The following is a 14,639-nucleotide window of genomic DNA, read 5'->3' as shown; positions in this document are numbered from 1 at the left end:
TCGGGAGCGGCGGCGCCGCTGCGGAGCGCGATGGTCCCGCCGGGGCCGCCCCGCTCCTGCCTCCTGCTGGCGGCCGCGCTGCTGCCGCTGCTGCCGGTACCGGCACCGGGAGCAGCCCCGGGCCCCCCCGCGCTCACCGACGCCGAGATCGAGGAGTTCCTGCGCGGCTTCCTCGCACCCGGGGACCAGGACGGGGACGGGACGGAGCTGGGCTTCGGCACCGAGCTCAGCACCGGCACCGGCACCGGTGAGCGATGGGCCCGGGGTCCCCGGGAGCGGGGTGCGGGACGGGGCTCCCCCGGGCCGGCCCCCGCTCAGCCCGCCCCGGGGCTGCTCCCCCCCTGCCCCCGCAGGAGCTCCGGAGCCGCTGCCCGAGCCTGAGAAACCCAGGAAGGGGAAGAAGGAAAAGCCCCCCAAGAAGCCCAAGGAGAGACCCCGGGGCCCCAAGAAGGACAAGGACAAGGACAAGGAGCGGGGCAAGAACAAACCCCCCAAGAAATCCAAGGAGAAGCCACCGAAAGGCTCTGAAAAAACCCCAAAAAGCTCTGAAAAAACCCCAAAAGGCTCCGAAAAACCCCCAAAAGGCTCCAAAAAGCCCAAGGAGAAGCCTCCCAAGGCCACCAAACCCTCTGGCAAGAAGCCACCAGTGCCACCGAGCCCCCCCACTGTCCAACAGCCCTCGCGGGGCAAGGAGGATGAAGAGATACCCGAGTTCCTGGAGCCTTCTCACAAGGAGAAGGAGGAGGATGGAGGGGTCCGAGGTCAGTTTTGGGGACACCCATCTTGGGCTTGGGGTGGGAGGTGCCAGCCCAGCAGAGCTTCACCCCAAATCCTGCCAGCTGCCCTGGCAGCACCAGAGGGGGCTTTGTCCCCTCTGTCCCCCCCCTGTGGGGCTGGGGGGGTCAGGACAGGGCCTGGGGGGGCCGTGCCAGCCCCTCGCTCTGTCTCTGTCCCCAGGAGAGCTGGAGGAGCCACCAAATGAGCGCTGGGAGGACTGGAGCCCTGAGCCCCAGCCAGGTGAGTGCCCAGGGCCACCACGCCGTGTCCTGGGGACACTCCTCTGCACCCTGGGGCTACCTCCCAGCGTCCTGGGGCTACCTCCCTGTCCCCAAATGTCACCTTCCTGCACCCCAATGTCACGTCCCAGCTCCCCAGGGCCATGCTCCTGCAACGCGGGCCACCTCCCTGTCCCCAAATGCCACCTTCCTGCGCCCCAATGTCACCTTCCTCTGTCCCAGCACCACCTCCCTGCATCCCAGTGCCACCCCAGGGCCACCTCCCTTCTCCCTGGTGTCCATTCCCTGCTCCCCAGTGTCACCTCCTGCGTGCCCCAGGGCCACCACCCTCACCTCGGGGCCTCCTTCCTGTCCCCAAGCGCCACCCCCCTGCTCCCCGCTGTCCCCTGGCTGCAGCCCTGTGTCCCTTGTCCGCAGAGGTCCCCGAGGAGCCGGAGCCCCCGACCCTGGACTACAACGAGCAGCTGGAGCGGGAGGACTACGAGGACTGTACGGAGCTGGGCAGTGCGGGGGGCGCGGGGGGCACGGGGACATGTCACACAGCCACCCTCTGTGTCCCCAGTCGAGTTCATCCGGCGGCAGCAGAAGCCCCCGAAGCCCCCGGGCAGGAGGAGACCGGAGCGGGTGTGGCCCCAGCCCGAGGAGACGAGTACGTGCATGGGGACAGAGGGCTGGCACCTCCCAGGGGACACCGGGGACAGTCCCCAGCCTCGGGAACCCAGGGGGACACTGGGGACAGTCCCCAGCTTGGGGATCCCAGGGGGACACTGGGGACAGTCCCCAGCTTGGGGATCCCAGGGTGGCACTGGAGACAGTCCCCAGCCTCGGGAACCCAGGGTGACAGTGGGGGACAGTCCCCAGCCTCGGGAACCCAGAGAAGGAGCATTTTGGGGCAGCCTGGGGTGGGGTGGACATGGGGACAGCGTTAGGGACCCTGTAGGAGTGTGGGGATCTCGTGGTGGCACGGGGGTCCTGTGTGGATGTAGAGGGGTCCTGTAGGGACACAAAGAACCCTGCAGGGACATGGGGACCCTGCAGGGACATGGGGACCCTGTGGGGACACAAAGAACCCCATAAGGACATGGAGTTCCCATTGGAGCATGGGGAGCTCTTGGGGGGACACTTGTGGGGGTCCCTGGGGGGCACGGGCATCCCAGTGGGGACAGAGTGGTGCGCTGGGGACATGGGGACCCCACGGTACCAAAAGGGAAATGGGGCATGCTGACCCCAGAGGGGACCCTGCAGGGCCATGGGGACCCCCGCTGCCTCCCCAGCTCCAGCTCAGCCCCTTCCCCCTCCCCAAGCAGAGCCCGAGGAGCCCCCCCCGCGGCCGCCCAAAAGCTGCCCCAGCCCCCCACCCTGTGCCCCCAGGGTCCTACGGGCTGCCCCCCCCGAGCAAACCCCACGAGCACCCGGACAAGGAGGACGGGAAGGAGACGGAGGAGGAGAAAATCGGAGCCTGTGAGAGGGGTGGAGGGGCTGGGGGCGTGGGCAGGGTGCGGGGGGGTGTGCCCATGGTGGGCAGTGTGCGCCAGGGTCAGGGCAGAGCCGCAGGGAGGGTGGCATGTCCCTGCCATGGGTTCCATGGGTGTCAAATCCCCACGGAGGGTGGCACATACCATCACATCACATCACGTGTCCCATGGTCAGTGGCATGTCCCTGAGACAGGTGACACGTCTGCGTGGTGAGTGTCACCCCCCGCAGTGGATGTCACCATCATGTCCTCAGGGATGGTGGCACATCCCTGGAGTGGGTGGCATGTCCCCGGGGTGAGTGACATGTCTGCATGGCGAGGGAGGTGGCATGTTCCCGGGGTGGGTGTCACACCCCTAGCACCAGTGGCATCTTCTTGGGGTGGGTGGCACGCTCCTGGGACCGGTGTCACGTCCCTGGGGTGGGTGTCACCTCACCAACAGCGAAGCCCAAGAAAGAGGAGGAGGAGGAAGAGGAGCGCTGGGCGGAGGAGAAGGGCCAGGACCGCAAAGGTGGGTGCCAGCCCCCGTTCCTGTCCCCTCACACTGTCCCCGTCCCTCCCCCCTCACTGTGCCTTTTCCTTTGCCAGGAAAACCCAAAAAACCAGGAGGAAAGAAGTGGGATCCGGATGAGGAGGAATGGGCCCCTCCCGCAGAGAAGAAAAGTGAGTGTCCCCATTCCTGGGGTGACAGGGACACCCTGCTGGGGGGGCTGAAGCCCATCACCCCCTGCTGTCCCCAGGGTGTCCCCCAATCGGGCTGGAGTCCCACCGCATCGAGGATGACCAGATCCTGGCCTCCTCCATGCTGCGCCACGGGCTGGGCGCCCAGCGCGGCCGCCTCAACATGCAGGTGAGGGTCACGTGCCACGGTGACACCCCAGCCCCTGTCCCATGGTGACACCCCCAGCCCCTGCCCCATGGCCACGGTAACACCCCCTGCCCCACAGTGACACCCCCAGCGCCCACCCATGGGTCATGATGACACCCCCAGTGCCCACCCACGGGTCACGGTGACACCCCCAGCCCCTGCCCCACAGTGACACCCCCAGCACCCACCCATGGGTCATGATGACACCCCCAGTGCCCACCCACGGGTCACGGTGACACCCCCAGCCCCTGCCCCATGGTGACACCCCGAGCCCCTGTCCCACGGCCACAGTGCCACTCCCAGTGCCCACCCATGGGTCACAGTGACACCCCTGCCCTCTGGGTGACGGTGACACCCCTGCCCACGCCCCGCTCCCCAGGCGGGCACCAACGAGGACGATTTCTTCGACGGGGCGTGGTGTGCCGAGGACGACAGCCGCGCGCACTGGCTCGAGGTGGACACGCGCCGCGTCACCATGTTCACCGGGGTCATCACCCAGGGCCGCGACTCCCAGATCCAGTACGGCCACCTGGGGCTGCTTCTGGGGACGTGGCGCGGGGGAGCAGCGTGGGGACCCCTGTCCCAACCTGTCCCAACCTGTCCCAACCTGTCCCTGTGCTCCCACAGCGATGACTTTGTCACCAGCTTCTACGTGGGCTTCAGCAACGACAGCCAGCACTGGGTGATGTACAGCAATGGCTACGAGGAGATGGTGGGGACCGTTCCGGGCGGGTGACGTGGCAGCCACGGGGAGGGAACCTCTGGGGTACATCTCTCCCTCCTGGGCAGATGTTTTATGGCAACGTGGACAAGGACACGCCGGTGCTGAGCGAGTTTCCCGAGCCGGTGGTGGCTCGATACATCCGCATCTACCCCCAGCGCTGGAACGGGAGCCTCTGCCTGCGCCTGGAGGTCCTGGGGTGCCCCCTCTCTGGTAACAGACACCCCAAAGCAGCCTGGGGGCCACGGGGGTGGGACCTCTGCAGCCATCCCCCGCTGCTGTGTCCCTGTCCCCTCCACAGCTGTCAGCAGCTACTACACCCAGCAGAACGAGGTGACCTCCACGGACAACCTGGACTTCCGACACCACTCCTACAAGGACATGAGGCAGGTGGGCACTGCTGGGGGGGCACATCCAGAAGGGGGTGGGATCCTCTGTAGGGGATGGGACACCCGTGGTTGTGAGATCCTTCATGGTGGTGGGATCTTCTGTGAGGAGTGAACACCTCTGTGGTGGTGGGCACATCTTTGGGGCATGGCATTCTCTGTGGTTGTGGGACCCTCCATGGGCGTGGGATTCTCTGCAGCTCTGGGCTCGTCCCCCCAAGCACTGTCCCCGTGTCTCCCCACCCTGCAGCTGATGAAGGTGGTGAATGAGGAGTGTCCCACCATCACCCGCATCTACAACATCGGCAAGAGCTCGCGGGGGCTGAAGATCTACGCCATGGAGATCTCCGACAACCCGGGCGAGCACGAGACGGGTGAGGGAGGTGTGAGGGACAGGGACCCCCAGCCATGGTGCTGGGTGTTTGCTGACCCTCCCGGACCCCCCAGGTGAGCCCGAGTTCCGGTACACGGCGGGGCTGCACGGCAACGAGGCGCTGGGCCGGGAGCTGCTGCTGCTGCTGATGCAGTTCCTGTGCAAGGAGTACCAGGACGGGAATCCCCGCGTGCGGGGCCTGGTCACCGACACCCGCATCCACCTCGTGCCATCCCTCAACCCCGACGGCTACGAGCTGGCCCACGAGGCGGTGAGGGGGCCGTGGGGCAGTGGGGTGGGAGAATGGAGCCGTGGGGCAGTGGGGTGGGGTGGCAAAGCCCCCCACTCACAGCTCACCAGTGCCCTGGGCTGGCTGAGGGCTCCAAGCTGGGCACCTGAGATGTGTCAGAGAAGGGGATGGCACCAGGAGCAGTGGGATGGGACGTGGGTGGTGGGATGCAGCCCTCCTGAACTCACCAGTGCCCTGGGCTGCCCGCAGGGCTCCGAACTGGGCAACTGGGCACTGGGCCATTGGACAGAGGAAGGCTTTGACCTCTTTGAGAACTTCCCCGACCTGGCCTCAGCGCTGTGGGCAGCCGAGGAGAGGCGGCTGGTGCCCCACCAGTTCCCCAACCACCACATCCCCATCCCAGAGCACTACCTGTCCGAGGACGCGGCGGTGAGTGTGGCACAGGGGCCGGGGAGAGGGTGGCAGCGGGTGACACCTCACGCCCTGTGCCTGCCTCACAGGTGGCAGTGGAGACACGGGCTGTCATGGCGTGGATGGACAAGAACCCCTTCGTGCTGGGAGCCAACCTGCAGGGTGGGGAGAAGCTGGTGTCCTTCCCCTTCGACACGGCCCGGCCCAGCCCGCCGACGCCGGCGGCCGCCCCTCGCCCGCTGGACTACGAGGACGAGCACCCCGAGCTGCAGGAGACGCCCGACCACGCCGTGTTCCGCTGGCTCGCCATCTCCTACGCCTCGGCACACCTGACCATGGCCGAGACCTTCCGCGGGGGCTGCCACACGCAGGACGTCACCGACGCCATGGGCATCGTGCAGGGCGCCAAGTGGCGGCCCCGGGCTGGCAGTAAGATGGGGCCAGGGGCCTGGCTGCCGCATAACCCGGCCGCTGGAAGGTGAGCAAGGGGCTGGGTGGGCGTGTCTGTGCTCTTGCAGGTATGAATGACTTCAGCTACCTGCACACCAACTGCCTGGAGCTCTCCATTTACCTGGGCTGTGACAAGTTCCCCCACGAGAGCGAGCTGCAGCAGGAGTGGGAGAACAACAAGGAGTCTCTGCTCACCTTCATGGAGCAGGTGTGTGGTGGGACACGACCACGGCTGCCCCAGCCGCCCCACACCGTTCCACTCATCCCTCTTCCCCACCCAGACCCACCGGGGAATCAAGGGCACGGTGACAGACCAGCAGGGAGAGCCCATTGCCAACGCCACCATTGTGGTGGGGGGCATCAACCACAACGTCAGGACAGGTAGGTACTGCGGGGTGCTGGCAGGGCACTGGCAGCACCGTGCCCACCCCACCCACCCACCCTGCTGCCCCCGTGCCCGCAGCCAGCGGCGGGGACTACTGGCGCATCCTGAACCCGGGCGAGTACCGCGTGTCGGCGCGGGCCGAGGGCTACAACCCCAGCGTCAAGACTTGCCACGTGCTCTACGACATCGGGGCCACCCAGTGCAACTTCGTGCTGTCCCGCTCCAACTGGAAGCGCATCCGGGAGATCATGGCCATGAACGGGAACCGGCCCATCCGCCGCGTGGTGCCCGGCCGGCCCATGACGCCCCGCGAGCGCCTGCGGCTGCGGCAGCGCCTGCGGCACCGCATGCGCCTGCGGGAGCAGATGCGGCTGCGGCGCCTCAACGCCACCACGGCCGCCGGCGGCCCCACGGCCCCGCCGCCCACCACGGCCCTGCCCTTCCCCTTCAGCAGCACGGCCTACACGCCCTGGAGCCAGGAGCCACCCACTGCTGGCACCTGGGAGATGGACACCGAGACAGAGGTGGTCACCGAGCTGGTGACAGAGACGGAGGGCTGGGAGTTGCACACGGGCACGGCGCGGCCGCTCACCACGGCCGAAACCTACACCGTGAACTTTGGGGACTAGGGACACTAGAGTGACCCCTCACTCTGCTTCAAGCTGTGGTCGGACGCTTTGGCATCCGCTTCCAACACCTTCTCTGAGCCCAGGCAGCTGTTCCAGGTGGGCTCCAGCCCCTCACCTTGCTGCTTCCAAGGACTGCAGGCATTGTCGCCAACAGCTGGGTGCTGTCAGGGACATGCTACCCCATCCCTCGGAGCCGGGCAGTGCCAGCCCACTGTCCGTGTCCTAGTGGGGTGGCAGGGGTGGTACTGCTCTCCTGGGCAGGGCCCATGGAGGCGGGCACAGCCTTTCTCCCCTCCATACAGTTTTTGTTACACAAATAAATCAAGTTATATTGGTACGAACATCTTGTCCCTCCAGTGCTTCCCCAGCTCTGTCACCTCCCAGAGGACAGACAAAGGCAGGTAGTGCCAGGACCCCTTGAGGGGTGGGGGCTTGTGGAGTCTGTGGTCAGTGTCCAACTTCCATGTCCCCATCCTCGCTGTCAGCCCCGAAGCTGGAGAAGGCGATGGGCTGGCAGCTGAGGTCGCGCAGGTTGACGAGGCAGGCGGTCTGCGTGGCGCTGAAATCCGGCACCGCCACCAGCAGCACCCGCTGCCCCTCCTTCCCTGCAAACACAGCTGGGTGTCAGGCAGAGGAGCCCCCTGGCAGCCCCAGGAGGATCTGGGGGTGCTGCAGACCCACCTTGGAGCAGCTTGGACTGGAAGCGGGGCGCGTTGCCGCAGAAGTAGACGTGAGGGCACTCGGTGAGGATAAACGGGTCGGATTTGTAGAACGGGTAACAGCCTGGGGAAGATGGGAATTAGAGGGGAAGGCCCTGGCAAAGGCTCCCCACTCAACAACCCCCCAGCCCTCACCATACCCAGGGTGTCTGGGGCCGTGGGGCTGATGTGTCCTGCCAGCAGTGTCCACTCCAGGATCTCCAGGTAGTCATCCATGCTGCTGTACTTGAAGATATCACTGATGTTTTGTCCCGATGTCCCTAAAAACCTGCATTACGGAGGAAAGAAGGGGAGCCTCAGATGGTGGACACGCCAGGACGTGTCCCTTGGTCCCACGGCGCTGACAGGCAGCAGAGCTGGTAGGTTTGTTTACCTGACCCCGTCCAGGCTGGCCTGGTAGGGGTTGGTGACGAGGCGCAGGGTGGCGTAGGCGCTGGCCAGGGGCAGCATGCAGCGGTGCAGCGGCTGCTGCGGCAGCGTGTAGTTGGTGGGGTCAAACTCACCAGGCATCACATCCACGGGCACCGAGGTCTGTGGGTACAGTGGGATCAACTGTGTGGCCAAAGTGCACTCCAAGAGGGCTCAGAGCAAAGCCCTGGTGTCACTGCTGCTCCTTTTCCCCAGGGCACCCCGCTCGGCTTCACCGAGGATCCCAGGAGAAGGATTTGGAGCTGCCTCTCCATAAGGGGTGCTCAAAGGGAAGCTGGGTGCTGGGGAAGGGGGTTTTGTCACCCTGCACCCCAGACTGCTACCCTGCCTCAGGAACAAAGCTCCCTCCCCCAGAGGAACCTGATTCCTTGGCCAACCCCGAGCACTCACACAGAGCTGCAGCAGGATCTCATCCAGCATCTTCACAGCCTCCACACTTGCAGCCTGCGTCTTTTTGGTCAAGTACTTGGCCTGGGTAAGCAGGAGGACAGTGAGGGACGGCCCTGCACCCCCTCTGTCCCCTCCCCACGGCCCAAGGCAGGCCGCAGCCCCCTCCTCGCCGTACCTTGTTGATGGTGTCTCTGCTCTGCGTGTTCTGGCTCAGCAGATTCCCAGCCAGAATGACACGGGTGATGTGGGCAGCACAACTCTGCTCGCCCTCTGCCCCCAGCTGCCCTGTCACCACATCCACCAGCAGCTGAGTGCTCAGCAGGGCCTCCCCACTGACGCTGCCCAGCCCCAGCCCCGAGGCCAGCAGCACGAACCTGCACGGATGGAGAGGCTCAGGCAGCGTGCCACGCTCCCAAACTGAGGGGGGCTTCAGAGAGCCAGGGCAGGGGACCCAGACCCCCTGGCAGCACCCTGGGCATCAGGGACTCAGGGACACAGCAAGGACACAGTGCCAGCCCCAGCTGTGCTGCTGCCTCACCGGTCGGAGCTGGGCCCGCTCCAGGGCAGCGCGGGCGGCATGTCGGCGAAGCAGTGATCCTCCACCACGAACCTGCCATCGTCCTGCTCACAGCCACACACGGCCACGATGGTCCCTGCAGCACAGCAGGCACTCAGCCCCAGCCAGCCCTGCAGGCCGGCTGCCACCAGAGCTGTCCCTTACCTGTCACCAGCCTCTGCACGTCGATGGCTCCGTCCAGCTTGATCCGCTGCAGCTCGTCCTCCAGCATCAGCTCGTCACAGGGCTGGATGTACTTGGGCAGGGGGGGCTGAGGCACCAGGTTGTGCTGCGAGGGCACAGGGACAGCTCTGACGGCCTCAGCAAGGACCAGCAGCCCCAGGGACCCCTCCCAACCCCAGCCCCTCACCACCAGCACAGCAAACACCCCAGCTGGGGTCCCAGCAGCTGGAACCCCCCCGGGTGGGCTGGTTTCACTCACTGAGCAAGAGTGGTGGCAAGTGGGCAGGGAGAACAGATAGACAAAGGGTGGGGAAGGAATGTGAGGGTAGTGAGGCCCTGGCACAGGCTGCCCAGAGCAGTTGTAGCTGCCCCTGAATCCCTGGAAGTGTCCAAGGCCAGGCTGGATGGGGCTTGGAGCAACCTGGACTAGTGGAAGGTATCCACACATGCTGGCACCAAGGTGGCACCCAGGGCCAGGCCATCCTGCTCAAATCTCTGCCAGTTCCCTGGCTACAACGAGCACAGGGAAGCCATGGTGAGCTCTCAGGTGTGCTGGCACACCGCCCAAGCTGTGTGGAGGAGGAGAGGGCGAGCCCATTACCTCCTCACTGATCTCCTGCAGGATGGAGGGCTGCAGCTGCATGACCTTGAAGAGCGTCCCCACCACGTAGCACTTCTCTCCCTCCTGCAGCTCCGAGAGCCTCCGCAGTGCAATGTCCTCCCCTGTGGAGACACACAGGGGTCAGTGGCCCTGGGGTGACACGGGGCTCAGTGGCCCTGGGGTGACACGGGCACGGCGCAGGAGCAGCGGCAGGGCCCCAGCCGAGGTGCTGGGGAATGTTGGGAAGCCTCCTGCTTCTCCTCGAGGCACGGCGCCCAGCAGACATGTGTGGGCCAGATGGGGCCGAGGAGCATTCCAGAGCCTGCAAGCCTGCAGGCATTTCCTCTGTGCTGGGGGGAAAGCTGGGTCACGATGGTGTGTTCAGCTCCCAGTAACAGCTCTGCCCGGGAAGGGCCCAGGATGCACCCTGGGCACAGGGGGCTGCTGTTCCTGGGCCCAGGATGCACCCTGGGCATGGGGGGCTGCTGTTCCTGCTCTCCACCCAGGGGATAACCCAACATCCCACCGGGAGCTGACAGGCAGATCACACAGCACCCCAAACCTGATCTCTGCCAGGGCCAGATCCTCTGCCCCAGATCCCTGCTGGAATTCAGGATCCCCATCACTTCCAGAGAAGGCCCTGGCATGCTGACAGGTCCCTGGGCTTTAGGCAGGGAGAACCTCGTGAGCTGCAACAAGCATCACAGCCCTAGCTGCATCCACTTTGTGGCTGAGGAGCAAAAATCTCCCTCACCACAAGGTGAGCCCAAAACTGGGGAGCCAGAGGTGCTCCAGCCCCATCCAGTGCGTGTCCTCCCACCCAGTATAGGGCTGTGGGACTGTCATTCCCTGCTTAAACCAGCCTGTGAAGTCCACCCTGAGCCTGAGGCCCTGGAGAAGAGCAAGAAACCTGCTCCTGGTCTCCTCTCCCACAACAACACTGCCTGCACCAGCTCCTCGCCCTTTCTGGGTGACACTTCTCCTCCCAAAAATCCCACTCTGCTCATCACGCGCTGCTGAGCGTGACTCTTGTCCCAGGGAGAGCACCCCGCTGCCATCCCTGGCACCCCACACTGGAAACATGGATTCCCGAGCCCAGGAATGCAAACACTCTGAGTCAGAACAAAAACAATCCTGTCCAAGTCTCTTATTTTTGGCTGAAACTCCCCAAAATGTGTGTTCGGGGGGGAGGGGGCTGTGCTCTCCAGATTTTTGCCTGCAGGCGCTTCCTGCTGGGAAACAAACCCCAAAATCTGGTCCCGTCCCAGGGCTCCAGGAGGTGGAGTTTACAAACCACTGGGTCCTGTCACACTCGGCCAAGCCCAGGGTGGCCAACCAAGGGATGACACCCGCAGTGGGACCAGCACTGGCTTTGCTTCCACAGCCCAGGGGGCTGGGGAGAGCACAAGCACGGGCGTCCAGCCCAAAAAAAGCTTCCACTGAAGGGGATTTTGCCCATAGAAGGGCAAAGCTGAAGGAAATTTGATCTCAGGCCGTGCCCAGGCTGGGGAGGGAGGGGGGCACAGCCCCAGCAGCGTTGCTTCATCCCGCGGATGGAAACTCTGAGCACGAGGGTCCCACCCGCAGAACCACAGCCCCCCCAAGGCAGGAAACACCCCCCCAGCACCTCTCACCCCCCTGTGCCCCACTTCCTGGCCTGGGCCCCACAGCCCCACAGCCTGACAAACCTCACACTCAGCTCCTGCTCCCCAAAGCGTGTGGGGCAACGTGGCAACCTGCACACACCCCCCTGCTGTCTGTGATGGGGATGCAGCTTGTCCCAAGGGCAGCACCCCAGTGGGAGCTGCAGCAGGATTACCCCATACCCAAATGGGTTATCCCATCCTTCCTGGGGGGCTGAGCTGCTTGTGTGCTGCACAGCCCCTGTCAAGGGTAAAACGCTGCTGGGGACTGGCACAACTGGGTGCACTGGAGCTGCTCAGGTGTCAGGAAGGCTCTGGGTGGATCACAGCCCCCAACAGGGATGGATTTTGTCCCCGGGGATGCCTGCAGGGAACATCCAGCCTGGGGAACACTCACCTCTGGACTCCAGACACAAATCTGAGATAAAATCCAAAAGCACCTCCACACATGCTGGTGGCCAAGGCCACCACTCAGCCATGTTCCCAAGTGCCACATCCACACAGCTGTTATGTCCCCACAGGGATGGGCACTCCAGCACTGCCCTGGTCAGCTGTGCCAGGGCTGGACAGCCCTCTCCATGAAGGAATTTTCCCAATATCCAACCTGAACCTCTCCCTGTGCAATTTCAGGTCGTGTTCTCTTGTACTGTCCCTGTTCCCTGGGAGCAGAGCCTGACCCCCTCGGCCAGGAAATTGTGGAGAGCCAGAAATTCCCCCCTGAACCTCCTTTTCTCCAGCCTGAGCCCCCCCAGCCGCTCCTGCTGCTGCAGCTTTGTCCCCACCCCTGGACACACTCCAGCCCCTCAGTGTTTTCCGGGGGCAGTATTTCCCTTTCTGCCCCCACCAGTGTTTTTCCCCCTGAGGCAGTGTTTCCCTTTCCCCCAGCAGCAGTGCAGGTTTTCCCTTTTTCCCTTTCCCTGGCAGCATTTTCCCTGGGGCAGTGTTCCCCTTTCCCCCGTGGCAGTGTTTCCCTGGTGAAGTGCCTTTCCCCCGGCAGTGTTTCCCTTTTCCCCTAGCAGTGTTTCTCTCAGTGCTTCCCTTTCCCCCTGGCAGTGTTTTCCCTGGGGCAGTGCCTTTCCCCAGTGCAGTGTTTCTCTTTCCCCTGGCAGTGTTTCCCCAGTGCAGTGTTTTCCTTTCCCCTGGCAGTGTTTTCCCTGGGGCAGTGTTTCCCTGGGGCAGTGCCTTTCTCCCCTGGCAGTGTTCCCCTTTCCCCAGCAGTGTTTCCCCTGGGGCAGTGTTTCCCTTTCCCCCTGCAATGTTTCCCTTGGCAGTGTTCCCCTTTCCCCTGGGGCAGTGTTTCCCCTGGGGCAGTGCCTTTCTCTCCTGGCAGAGTTTCCCTTTCCCCAGGCAGTGTTTCCCCAGTGCAGGTTTCCCCTTTCCCCTGGCAGTGTTCTCTTTCCCCGGGCAGTATTTCCCTTTCCCCTGGGGCAGTGTTTCATTCCCCGGGCAGTGTCTCCCTTTCCCCTCGGGCAGTGTTTCCCCTGGGGCAGTGTTCCCCTTTCCCCTGGCAGTGTTCTCTTTCCCCTGGGGCAGTGTCTCCCTTTCCCCTCGGGCGCAGTGTTTCATTCCCCGGGCAGTGTCTCCCTTTCCCCTCGGGCAGTGTTTCCCCCGGCACCGTTTCCCTTTCCCCCAGCCGCGTTCCCCCCGCAGCGCTCTCTCCCCGCTCGCTCACCCCAGCGGCGGCGGGCGCGCTGCTCCAGGCGCGGCCGCATGGCGGCCAGGCGCACGGCGTAGATGTGAGCGTACTGCCGGCAGAAGCTGCGCTCGCCCAGCTGGAAGGGCTGCGAGCAGTCCGAGTAGGCGCCCGCCGCCACCCGGGGGAAGGTGGGGGGCTCGCCCGCGGGGGGGGCCAGCAGCCCCTGCGCCGTGGGGGCCGCCTGCTCCGAGAACATCCTCCGGGGGTCTGGAAAACAAACCGGGAACTGAGGACCCTGAAAACGGCCATTCCCACCCCAAAATGCAAACCACGGCTGGGTCTGACCCCCCCCTCTGCATGCTGCACCCCTCAGTCCCCCGTCCTTCAACGCAGGGCATCCCAAACTCATCCTGACCGCAGCGTCCCTCCCGCGATCCCCCCAGAGCAGGACACCCACAAAGCGCACCGCGGGTCCCGCAGGCCGCTCTGCCCCCGCACAGCCCCCAGCACACACGCTCGGCCCGGTGCCACCCTCCTCCCGCGGCACCGGGACCCCCGAGGGCACGGCAGCGCCCCCAGACCCCCAGGCCCCTCAGGCCTCAGGCCCGACAGGCCTCAGGCCCGACAGGCCCCCACAGCATCCCCCAGCCGGGCACGTACGGCGTGAGGGGTCAGGGGCCCCCTCAGGCCTCAGGCCCGACAGGCCTCAGGCCCCTCAGGCCCCTCAGGCCCGGGACCCCACAGCATCCCCCAGCCGGGCACGTACGGCGTGAGGGGTCAGGGGCCGCTCCGTGCGGGGTCACAGGCCGGTCCGTACCGGGTTTGGGGTCACAGGCCGGTCCGTGCGGGACGAGGGGTCACAGGCCGAGGGTGGCCGCCGGTACCGGGGCCCGCCATGGTGGGCGGCGGCGCGGCGGGAAAAGGCGCGAACGCCGCGAGCACCGAAGTTGTGCGCCGCGCCGGGAAATGACGTCAGAGCGGCCGCGAGAGCCGCTGTGGGGGGAACATGGCGGGGAGCGGGACAGCGGGACAGCGAGGGACAGGGACACCGGGAGACAGGGACACCGGGACACAGGGACAGCGAGAGACCGGGACACCGGGAAACCGGGACACAGGGACACCGGGACAGCGGCACCGGCCCGCGGCCCCTCAGAACCCATGGGGTGAAGGGCGCACCGTGACCGACACCGAGCCCTTGCTCTGCCCGACAGGGACAGCGGGACACAGGGACACCGGGACAGCGAGGGACAGGGACACCGGGAGACAGGGACACCGGGACACCGGGACAGCGAGAGACCGGGACACCAGGAAACCGGGACACCGGGATACAGGGACAGCGAGGGACCGGGACACAGGGATACCGGGACAGCAGCACCGGCCCGCGGCCCCTCAGAACCCATGGGGTGAAGGGCGCACCGTGACCGACCCCGGAGGTTGGACACCGAGCCCTTGCGCTCCCCAGAGCCCCGAGGGGTCCCGGGAGGAGCCGGGACAGACCCCCCGGTAGACCCTCGGGGG

At 65.4% G+C, this 14,639-nt stretch overlaps 2 protein-coding genes across 4 annotated transcripts; one reads left to right on the top strand and one right to left on the bottom strand.

The window, feature by feature from the left end:
* The first annotated feature begins 6 nt into the window (after positions 1-6).
* On the top strand, positions 7-7,302 carry AEBP1 (AE binding protein 1). Its single transcript, XM_039715590.1, has 21 exons — positions 7-247; positions 354-761; positions 958-1,017; positions 1,434-1,505; positions 1,579-1,665; positions 2,324-2,356; positions 2,388-2,477; positions 2,934-3,002; positions 3,080-3,154; positions 3,232-3,341; positions 3,739-3,878; positions 3,987-4,071; positions 4,149-4,293; positions 4,382-4,470; positions 4,717-4,840; positions 4,914-5,110; positions 5,339-5,518; positions 5,590-5,929; positions 6,019-6,158; positions 6,232-6,331; positions 6,414-7,302. Exons 1-21 carry the CDS (start codon positions 31-33, stop codon positions 6,962-6,964), a joined length of 3,312 nt encoding a protein of 1,103 aa, XP_039571524.1. The 5' UTR covers positions 7-30; the 3' UTR covers positions 6,965-7,302.
* On the bottom strand, positions 7,273-14,098 carry POLD2 (DNA polymerase delta 2, accessory subunit). 3 transcript variants are annotated; one of them, XM_039715012.1, is made up of 11 exons: positions 13,939-14,098; positions 13,158-13,388; positions 9,843-9,964; positions 9,224-9,347; positions 9,041-9,155; positions 8,678-8,876; positions 8,503-8,583; positions 8,057-8,214; positions 7,824-7,951; positions 7,646-7,747; positions 7,273-7,569 (listed from the first exon to the last, which is right to left on the bottom strand). In XM_039715012.1, exons 2-11 carry the CDS (start codon positions 13,375-13,377, stop codon positions 7,412-7,414), a joined length of 1,407 nt encoding a protein of 468 aa, XP_039570946.1. In that variant the 5' UTR covers positions 13,378-13,388; positions 13,939-14,098; the 3' UTR covers positions 7,273-7,411. The 3 variants fall into 3 exon arrangements, with proteins under 3 accessions (XP_039570946.1, XP_039570957.1, XP_039570965.1); XM_039715023.1 differs by having other exon boundaries at positions 13,888-14,058; XM_039715031.1 differs by lacking the exon at positions 13,939-14,098 and adding an exon at positions 13,782-13,795.
* Positions 14,099-14,639: the final 541 nt, after the last annotated feature.

This window comes from Passer montanus, unplaced genomic scaffold (assembly GCF_014805655.1).
Source record: "Passer montanus isolate IOZ18808 unplaced genomic scaffold, ASM1480565v1 scaffold101, whole genome shotgun sequence".
Taxonomy (NCBI): domain Eukaryota; kingdom Metazoa; phylum Chordata; class Aves; order Passeriformes; family Passeridae; genus Passer; species Passer montanus.
Note: the sequence above shows the minus strand (reverse complement) of the source record. Positions and strands in the feature narration are given on the sequence as shown.